Source organism: Pseudomyrmex gracilis, unplaced genomic scaffold, assembly GCF_002006095.1.
Source record: "Pseudomyrmex gracilis isolate BER0280 unplaced genomic scaffold, ASM200609v1 scaffold_45, whole genome shotgun sequence".
NCBI lineage: Eukaryota > Metazoa > Arthropoda > Insecta > Hymenoptera > Formicidae > Pseudomyrmex > Pseudomyrmex gracilis.
In genome coordinates, this window is record NW_018020629.1 from 951,481 (window position 1) to 961,924 (window position 10,444).

Consider the following 10,444-nt stretch of genomic DNA (forward strand, 5'->3'; position numbering starts at 1 on the left):
CTCGTCGGCGATGGAACGTTGGGCAAATAAAGTCGCGTTGGTTACCGGCGCGAGCAGCGGGATCGGCATGCGAATTGCACAAATACTCACGAAACACAATATGAAAGTGATCGCCATTGCGCGACGAATAGAAAAGCTGCGAGAACTAGCCACGGAAGTTCAGCAAAAATATAACGCGAAATTATATCCGATACAGTGCGACGTTGAAAAAGAAGAAAATATTCTCGAGGTGTTCAAATGGGCGGAAGAACACATGGGTGGTGTTGACGTTTTGATTAACAATGCCGGTGTTCTTTCATCCGAGTCACTTTTAGGTGAGTTTCTTCTTAATCAACCACAATAAATCCATGGACATATATATATATATACATATATATATATAGACTGAATGACGACAATCGACAGTGCAACGATGAGAAAAAAGTGCCGCGACGTCAATGCGACATTAAATGATACGTGAAGTAAGCCGCACGCGAAATGTGTATGTTACGTATGTAAACATTGTATACACAAGGTATACGCGATTAATAACATACAAACGTGTATTGCGCGACACAGACTTCGCGCGAAAGTTATCGTTGTATGCGAAGTTAGATCTGTAAACGTCGCGAGCTCGTTCTCCGCAATTTCTAGTCTATATATGTATACATGTCTATGAATAAATCAGATAACTTTCTTTTTATTTTATTCTTTTAAAGTTTTTCTTCTTTTTTTCTTTTAAAGTATCTTTACGAAAAAATCTCACAAAACCGAAAATTTTTATTTCATTATAAATTGGTCATTTTGTGTTTAAAGAGGAATGCACGGACACTTTGCAAAGAATTTTGAACGTAAACGTGCTTGCGCTGGCAATTTGTTCGCGCGAATTTATTCAGTCCGTCAAAAAACGGAAAGCATCGGGTCAGATCATTAATATTGGCAGGTGTGTATTAAATACGAAAATAAAAACCATCTTAGAAACAAAGATATAACGTTAAATTCATAAAATAACTTCGAAAAATATTCGCAAAAAGCGAGAGATACAAACAAAATATTTTTCGTTAACTCTTTGACTTTAGTATATCCGGACACGTTGCAGAATTGATGCCAATAAGCTTGAGTATATATCCTGCCAGTAAATGTGCAGTAAAAGGTATGGCAGCGTCTTTACGCTGCGATTTGGCAAGAGAAAAGTTAGACGTAAAAGTCACGGTACACAAATTCTATCTAGAAAAAATTTTTTAATAATAACAAACGCACGAGAACAGTATTGTAAAATATCTTGATATTGCAAATATAGAACATTAGTCCCGGACCGGTAAAAACGGACATGATAACAGACATCTCCGCTCTTACATTGTATCCTACATTGGAAGATAAGGACATCGCGGACACGGTCATCTTTATTCTGAACATGCCGCCTCACGTACAGGTATGAGACCAGTGACAAACATATAATATGAAAACAATTGTGACACGGTTTATTTTTTATATCTGCAGTGGTGATTAAATTTATACGGAATTCCCTCTCCCCCCCCACGCGTTTTTGAGTAAACGTACAAAGAAAATGCGTAATAAGTAACAATATCCTCAAACAATTATAACACAATGTTTTAACTATAAAACGTAAATGATGTACAAATCTCTTGATGTTAGTTTGTAATAAAACAAATCTCTCGATGTACATGTAACAATCTGTTTCAGATATGGGATATAATAATGTTTCCGTTCCACAACACTGACAGAAAAGAGAAATGCTGAAACCCGTTTACCTTGATCCTCTCGATATAGAATAGCGTAATAAAAAAAATAATTCGCGCTAACCAGAAGCAAAATCAAACACGCAAACGAGAATTTTTAAATAAGCATAAATAAGGTAGCTCGTAAGAAACTTGTTATTTTGAGCGCGTATTCTACAATTTAAAATAAACTTCTCATTTTTAATCTCATATTACACACGCATCATAGATAAAAATACTCTTCTTTTTTTAAGCGCACATATACGCTAGCATTCAAAATATTAAATTAAAATATTATAAATACAACTTGCAGTTCACTGCAAACCAAATAACAAAATATATTTCTTTTTTTCTACTTAAAAACCTCTCTGTTAATTGTTATTTTTTTATTCCTTCTCCGTTTCTATATATTTTATCCATATATTGTTCCTATATATTGTATTTTTCTTTGTAAATAAAATAGATATACTTTTTACACGCGCAAAAATAATTTTTTGATCAATTATGATATAATTACGTAAGCGCTGTGTCGTTATGTCATGTCGCGTTGATTTAAAAAAAAAACAGACACAATTTAAAAACGCGATCATATTTCGAACATCATGATATACAGAATATTTACGGGACATTACATTTACGATGAACTTATACTGTGATTAATCGAATTTATATTGTAATCATATGCAATTAATAATAGGTGTTTTTGCTTGGCCGTCGCGTCGTGTGGAACATTTGCGCACAACAGCTGGACAGAAACACTTAATATTGCTGAAAGCACGAGATTCACACTCTAGAAATAATAGCGTGTTATTCTCTACATCATGAAATATTGCAGAACTATTACAATATTTCTACATACTACAAATATTACAGGAATATTGTATAAATATTTGTAATTGTGTAATATTCTACAAGAGATATGGAATAATAGAGTTTCATTATTGCAATCACGTGTATTGTATAGCAAGAGATCATCGTATTTTAATTTATTAAACGACACAAAACAATCATGAATTGTAAAGTTTATCTCGATAAACAAACCTGTTTGAATGGGATACATGTATATCTCTTGCCTCTTATCTCTGACCCTAACATATGATTGGGTGTTTTCAAATAAATTATTTCTGAATTTTATTCTTGCGGTACATTACTTTGGCCAAGTATTTCTTCTTGCTCTATTATTACAGCCTGTCATTCACATGGTAATGACACATTTTTTTAACACATACTACGGACTACATTTACATTGCGGGTTTAACAGATTTACCAAAACAATTTTTTAACATGGATGATTATCACTCATCTTACGTTACACTCTTTTATATTGCGACTGCTTCTTGCTATTTATATTTTTTATTTATAATTATTAATTATATCTGTAATTGTTACTTGCGACTGAAAAAGACTCCAGTGAGAGTTCGAAATATTTAATTCAAAAACCTTGTTATGTAATTTCTTTTTATTATTAAAATCTTGATTTTTGCTCAATACTGGTTTTAATATTTTAATTTGTTTTTACAACACGTTTTTTTTCAATTGTTACATTGAAACTTATTTAACTTGTACTATTAAAATGTATCCCGGTACTAATAGTAGAGATATACATACAATACATATGTGTACATGAATATATGTATAATGTGTACATGTACACATTATACATATACACGTATATATATACATATATATACATATATATACATCGAAAACGACTCTGGATAACTGAGTACAAGAACTTAATTCACGATGGAACGTTGGTCGGGAAAAGTCGCGCTTGTCACTGGAGCGAGCGGTAGAATCGGCGCGGAGATCGCGCGAACACTCGCGATAAAAGGAATGAAGGTTATCGCCGTCGCGCGACGAGTGGACAAGCTGCAAGAGCTGGCCGCAGATGTTCAACGAAAATTCAACGCGAAATTACATTTCGTAAAGTGCGATGTTGAAAAAGAAGAAGAGATTCTCGAAGTGTTCAAGTGGGCAGAAAAGCATCTAGGTGGTGTTGACGTTTTAATTAACAATGCCGGTATCATCTCATGGGCATCGCTCTCAGGTGATTTTTTTCTTTATCAAAAAAATAAATAAATCAACCTTTCTTTTTATTTTGTTGTTTAGCTTTTATTTTTTAAGTATCTGTCGCGAGAAAATCTCGCGAAACCTGAAGTTTTGATTTAACTTTGTCATTTTGTGTCCAAAAGAAGACACCACAGAAAATTTTCATCGAATGATGAACGTAAATGCGATTGCGCCGGCAATTTGTTCGCGCGAATTTATTCAGTCCGTCAAAAAACGGAAAGCGTCCGGTCATATCATTAATGTAAGCAGGTGTGTATTAAACACGAAATAAAAAATCTTAGAAACAATGAAAACATCTTAAGTTATACAACGAATATAAAACCTACTCGCACACAGCGACAGATACAAAAAGAGTTTTTTGTTTTTTTCTCTCTTTGATTCCAGTATAGCAGGACACATTGCGGAAATGATGGATCTAAGCATGAGTATATATCCTGCCAGTAAATATGCGGTAAGAGGTATGGCAGCAACCTTACGCGGTGATTTGGCAAAAGAAAAGTCAGACGTAAAAGTTACGGTATGCAAACTCTATTCGTGATAAACTTTTATCAATAATAAGTTGNCAATCACACCAAAGCAATATTTTAAAATACTTTTGATATCACAAATATAGAACATCAGTCCAGGACCGGTAAAGACGGACTTCTTAGCAAAGTATGCCAGTGCAGCAAATCCTACATTAGAAGATAAGGATATTGCGGATACGGTCATCTACATTCTGAGTATGCCGCCTCACGTACAGGTGAGATTAGCTACAAGTACAGAGTACGAAGACAACTATGATACACCGATTATTTACATGTTGATTATATCCACGCAGGAGTTTACGCGTTTTTGAATAAGCAACTTATAAAATGAATATGCGCACAGATAATATTCATTGGTTTAAATAATTGGTTTAAATAATTAATAATTGGTTTAAATAATTATAATTTATTGGTTTAAATAAACGCATTAAATTTGTAAAACAAAGAAATTGAGAAACAAAGTTAATGTATCGATAACATGAAACTACAATCCGTTTCAGATATGGGATATAACAATAATGCCGTTTCACAACCTAAACGANGAACCACCTTCATCTTAATCCTTTTGGTACAGAAAGCGCAATAAAAAAATANTTTGTGCTAACAAATAGAAAAAGCTAACAAGCAAACGAAAACTTTTAAATAAGCAGACTTGACTTCTGCGCAATATCTTTAGTGGCTCGTACAGTCTATCTCTCCGTTTAAAGTTTAATTAAGCAAGTGGATTATTGCGAAACTGTTATTGAAAACGCGTTTATGCGCTTATCTAAGAGAACAGACTAAAGAGAATTTATTCTGACGTATGCTAATCTATACATCAAAATAATTATGTTATTTCTAAGCAAATTTATATATATATATGCCAGCACTANTAACAAGATTAACTGTAAAAATATATCGCGATCTTTATNGGAAAACAAAAAATAANTGAACTTATTTTGTTATTTTATAGTAAAAAAACTCTTGTTCATATATTATATTCTATATTTATTTTTAATCTATGTATTGTACTAAATTTCTTCGTAATTTTCTTGTCGGAAAGTTGTTTATAATTCGAAGCGCGGAACACTGCGTTAATATTTAATTGCATTCACGCTTTCGCGTGCAANCAAGTCGCCTGCAGTCNCCTGACGCGAAATTGCGAGCATCTTCTTTNTCGCTCGNCTTCCGCTATTGCGTAAATCCGATTCTCTTTCGATAGTAAAAAAAGTAAACAGTAACCGACCGAGGTGGCTAATCTCTTGATCAAGAATTCAGATAAAATTTATGTTTCTCTTGTGTTAATTAAATTGTCAAAATATCTTGTTTATCCTTGCGTATCATCGAAATTAATTACGACNATTAAACAGTCACTTATTGGACGGAATGCATGATTTCATCCTGCATGATTTGCATTTTCTATTCTTTCTATATTCCATGTTACTATTTATGATATTATTGCGTATTCAATAGTAATCGCACACGCGATAAAGAGAAAGATTATTATAACATTTCTGATGTTTTTATGGAAGTCGAAAAATGCTTATATTATTGCGCAATCGGCGAGATACAAAAATATACTCAGATAAACTCATAACAAATTGATATAAATTTTACGCGCGCGAAGATAATGCAGATGATATCTCTTTAACATTCAGTATTTAAATCATAAATTAACAAAATATTAATAAACCTCAAAATAGATTTGTGCGAATATTGCATCAACAGTACAGAAATGTCTACAACGTTGCAATATTATTGCATGACTATATGTGTGAGAGCGAAACTTATCTTATACGTGGAATCTACTAACATGCATCCTGATATAAATAAATACTGATATTAGTAGTAGGGATATGTGAAAATATTCCTACTACTAATATCAGTATTTATATCAGGATGCATGTTAGTAGAGTCCACGTATAAGATAGTCCACGTATAAGATGGAGTCCAGTAGGAAAATGTGTAAAATATCCCTACTACTAATATCAGTATTTATAACCCACAGTGAAACCACTCTGGATGATTTAGTACGCAATGGAACGTTGGTCGAGACAAGTCGCGCTCGTCACCGGAGCAAGCAGTGGNATCGGCGCGGAGATCGCGCGAGCACTCGCCATAAAAGGAATGCAAGTTATCGCCGTCGCGCGACGAGTGGACAGGCTGCAAGAACTGGCCGCAGATGTTCAACGGAAATTCAACGCGAAATTACATCCCATGCGATGCGACGTTCAAAAAGAAGAAGAGATTGTCGAAGTGTTTAAGTGGGCAGAAAAACATCTAGGTGGTGTTGATGTTTTGATTAACAATGCTGGTGTCATCTCGACGGTGTCGCTTTCAGGTGATTTTTTTTGTAATCAGATCAAATTGATCAAGTATTTTTCTTTCTACTTTCGCAAAAAAATCTCACAAAACCGAAAATTTTAATTTCATTATAAAGTGGTCATTTTGTGTTTAAAGAGGAATGCACGGACACTTTGCAAAAAATTTTGAACGTAAACGTGCTTGCGCTGGCAATTTGTTCGCGCGAATTTATTCAGTCCGTCAAAAAACGGAAAGCATCGGGTCACATCATTAATATTGGCAGGTGTGTATTAAATACGAAAATAAAAACTATCTTAGAAACAAAGATAATGTCAAATTTATAAAATAACTTCGAAAAATATTCGCAAAAAGCGAAAGATACAAACAAAAAATTTTTCGTTAACTCTTTGACTCCAGTATAGCCGGACAACTTGTAGAAATGATGCCAGTAAGCATGAGTTTATATCCTGCTAGTAAATATGCAGTAAGAGGTATGGCAGCATCCTTACGCGGTGATTTGGCAAGAGAAAAGTTAGACGTAAAAGTTACGGTACGCAAACTCTATCTATAGAAAACTTTTCAATAATAACAAACACACGAGAACAGTATTGTAAAATATGTTGATATCACAAATATAGAACATAATTCCCGGACCGGTAAAATCGGAGATGATAGATGAGTTCGGTAAAGTAAATTTCGGTCCTGTTTTGGAGGTCAAGGATATTGCGGACACGGTCATTTATATCCTGAGTATGCCGCCTCACGTACAGGTATGATATTAGCAATAAGTACGCGAAGTACAATTGTNATACACTATTTTTTTATATTTACTTGTGTCGATTATAAGTCTATAAGGGAGTTTAAGCGTTTTTAAACAACTTATAAAAAGAATACGCGTTACATGACACAAGTCATATTCAGTTTAGTTTAAACAATTATAACACAGTGCTTTAAACAAAAAGTAAATTGTACAAAATATTATAGAAATCTCTTAATGCTAATTTAAAACAAATTTAATGTATCAATAACGATAATTCTCTCGTTTCAGATATGGGATATAACACTACTTGCTCACAACCCAAACGAGGAACCACCTTCATCTTAATTCTTTCGATACAGAACTGCGCAATAAAAAATTAATATGTGCTAACAAATAGAAAAAGCTTTGTAAACGAGAACTTTTGAATAAAACTTGGTCTAACATTTTTAGTGTATATTTTTCTTTCTTGTTCGAAGTTTAAAAAAGCAGATAGGTTTTTGCAAAACTTACTGAAAACGCGTATATGCGCCTATCCCACGAACTAAAACAAACTTATTCTGAGCGTGTATACGTGCCTTCAAAATAATTCTATCTTTCTTTAAAGCGCATATTTGTGTCAGCAAATAATTAAACTAATACACCTCAAACTTGCAGTTAACTAAAAATTGAAGAATAAATATATATTTCTTAGTTTGTATGTATTTATATAATTGTATTTATAATAATGTATAATAATTTTATTTTGTATACATTATATATATATATATATATTTATAATGTATAATAATATATTTATAATGCTTAATTGTGTGTGTGTGTGTGTGCTACATTTTATCGTATATGTATTTTTATTCTTGAGTATCGTATTTTTTTCATTTTTCTTGTCAAAGAATTTTTTAATGTAATTCATTTTGCGCGGAACATTAGGTCAGTTTTAGCGCCATTCACTTGTAGACAAATGTATATTCACCTGACAAGGTCAGCGAGTCTTCTCTCCTGCCCGCATTTCTATCATTACGCAAACTCAATGCACGGTACATTACTAAGAACAGATCGTAACAGGTAAAAAAATATCTCTGGCAAATGATCCATGTTTTTCTCGTGCATCATCCCGGTGAATGATCCAGTATAACTTTGTGTATTGCCAAAATGGACAGACACGACCATAACCAAAGTTAGACAATTATAAAATGCGATTATATAACGGAACCTTCATAATACACTAATTTTAGTTTTATTACGAGTTATATAATTCTGATGATTTATAATTCTGATCATTTTTTATTTACACGACCGATAGTGATCGCTCACGTGACGAAAACAATAAGCAAACGATGAAAAATTATTATAATATTTCTAATGTTTTTATGAAAGTCAAAAAATATGTTCATAAAAATATCGTCGTGCAAATGGCGAGATATCAAAACATGATGCATATAGATAAGCTTGAAAATCTCGATATAAGTTTTATACGTTTGAAGATACTTTCGATGAGTTATGACATTATTATGTAAACACAGCATTCGTAATGACATGTGTTGATTTCTGAATTAGTCACAAGATAAAACAATGTGAAGCAATTTTGAATAATACAATGCTACAGAATACGGACCAATACATATACTGAACTTATTTTTCTAATTAACAAAAAGTTTTAACTGTGATTACAATTGGATGTAAGTACAATCACTAATTAATGAAATTTATTATCACTGATATGATGTGCCGTGTTAGTGATAACCTCTGTGCAGATATATTGCAAAAATATAAAAATACTGCTATATATTACAATTATTTGAAATAAATTATAATTGTAGTTGTATAATTGTATGTGTAATTGTGATATTCTTTATAAAAGAGGTTTTGCACAATACTGTTCCGATATTATTTTGCAATCATCTGTGTGTCAAAAATTGCAGATATTCTTTAATATAAATATTCTGTACCTTAAACTATAAAGTAACAAGTACAGAAAAAAAGTGGATTTGTACGAATATTGCATCACTGGTGCAAAAAACAATGTTTAAAAATCCATCAGTATTATTGTAAGAATATATTTAAAAACAAAACTTATATTAATAAGTTTATATTAATTATGTTATCGTTATATCTCGTTGTTGCTCCTACTGGTAAGGATAATGTATATATATGCATCGAAACTCACTCTGAATGATTAATAGTCGAGATTTTCACAATGGAACGGTGGTTGGGAAAAGTCGCGCTCGTCACCGGTGCGAGCAGTGGAATCGGCGCGGACATCGGGCGAACACTCGCGATAAACGGGATGAAGGTGATCGCTGTCGCACGACGGATGGAAAAGTTGCAAGAACTGGCCGCGGATGTTCAAAGGAAATGCAACGCGAAATTACATCCCATACGATGCGACGTTCAAAAAGAAGAAGACATTCTCGAGGTATTCAAGTGGGCGGAAAAACATCTGAATGGTGTTGATGTTTTGATTAATAACGCTGGTGTCCTCTCGACGGTGTCGCTTTCAGGTAATTTTATTTGTAATCAGCATAGACGCATATATGTATACATGTATATGTGTCTAAGGTAATCAAATATATATATGTATATATGTATATATGTATATATCATGTATATATGTATATATATGTCTATGGTAATACGCAAGAAAATCTTGCAAAACCTGAAGTTCTGATTTTGTTTTAACTTTGTTATTTTGTGTTTGAAAGAAGAGAGCACGGAAAATTTGCAAAACATTTTGAACGTAAACGTGCTCGGGACGGCAATTTGTTCGCGCGAACTTATTCAATCCGTCAAAAAACGGAAAACATCAGGTCATATCATAAATATAAGCAGGTGTGTATTAAACACAAAAATAAAAATCTCAAGAACAACAAAAATGTTACTTCATACAATAAATACGAAAGATATTCGCGCGTAGCGATAGATACAAATTGAAATATTTGTCGATAATTTCTTTGATTTCAGTATAACCGGACACATTGCAGACTTTTTATCAACAAATATGAGTATATATCCGGCCAGTAAATATGCAGTAAGAGGTATGGCAGCAACCTTACGCGGTGATTTGGCAAAAGAAAAGTCAGACGTAA

At 32.9% G+C, this 10,444-nt stretch overlaps 4 protein-coding genes across 6 annotated transcripts; all 4 read left to right on the forward strand.

Annotated features, from left to right (window-relative positions):
• LOC109853191 (farnesol dehydrogenase-like) lies at positions 1-2,069 on the forward strand. Its single transcript, XM_020425058.1, has 5 exons — positions 1-314; positions 796-922; positions 1,059-1,191; positions 1,280-1,411; positions 1,684-2,069. Exons 1-5 carry the CDS (start codon positions 11-13, stop codon positions 1,738-1,740), a joined length of 753 nt encoding a protein of 250 aa, XP_020280647.1. The 5' UTR covers positions 1-10; the 3' UTR covers positions 1,741-2,069.
• A 1,395-nt stretch (positions 2,070-3,464) lies between these two features.
• On the forward strand, positions 3,465-6,384 carry LOC109853190 (farnesol dehydrogenase-like). 3 transcript variants are annotated; one of them, XM_020425056.1, is made up of 6 exons: positions 3,465-3,768; positions 3,914-4,040; positions 4,176-4,308; positions 4,405-4,533; positions 4,819-4,886; positions 6,306-6,384. In XM_020425056.1, exons 1-5 carry the CDS (start codon positions 3,465-3,467, stop codon positions 4,876-4,878), a joined length of 753 nt encoding a protein of 250 aa, XP_020280645.1. In that variant the 3' UTR covers positions 4,879-4,886; positions 6,306-6,384. The 3 variants fall into 3 exon arrangements, with proteins under 3 accessions (XP_020280645.1, XP_020280644.1, XP_020280646.1); XM_020425055.1 differs by lacking the exon at positions 6,306-6,384 and having other exon boundaries at positions 4,819-5,250; XM_020425057.1 differs by lacking the exon at positions 4,819-4,886 and having other exon boundaries at positions 3,473-3,768.
• On the forward strand, positions 6,316-7,798 carry LOC109853189 (farnesol dehydrogenase-like). Its single transcript, XM_020425054.1, has 5 exons — positions 6,316-6,638; positions 6,758-6,884; positions 7,019-7,151; positions 7,240-7,371; positions 7,650-7,798. The coding sequence occupies exons 1-5, from the start codon at positions 6,335-6,337 to the stop codon at positions 7,704-7,706; spliced, it is 753 nt and encodes a 250-aa protein (XP_020280643.1). The 5' UTR covers positions 6,316-6,334; the 3' UTR covers positions 7,707-7,798.
• Positions 7,799-8,274: 476 nt separating this feature from the next.
• On the forward strand, positions 8,275-10,440 carry LOC109853288 (farnesol dehydrogenase-like; the record flags this gene model as incomplete). The annotated part of the gene is made up of 4 exons (XM_020425222.1): positions 8,275-8,423; positions 9,542-9,859; positions 10,061-10,187; positions 10,320-10,440. Coding segments are annotated over exons 2-4 (552 nt in total), but the record flags the coding sequence as incomplete, so codon positions are not given.
• Positions 10,441-10,444: the final 4 nt, after the last annotated feature.

Coding starts and splice junctions, on each gene's coding strand:
- LOC109853191 (XM_020425058.1), top strand. CDS start 11: ATGGAACGTTGGGCAAATAAAGTCGCGTTGGTTACCGGCGCGAGCAGC. Junction 315..795: donor TTCATCCGAGTCACTTTTAG/GTGAGTTTCTTC, acceptor TTGTGTTTAAAG/AGGAATGCACGGACACTTTG. Junction 1,412..1,683: donor ACATGCCGCCTCACGTACAG/GTATGAGACCAG, acceptor AATCTGTTTCAG/ATATGGGATATAATAATGTT.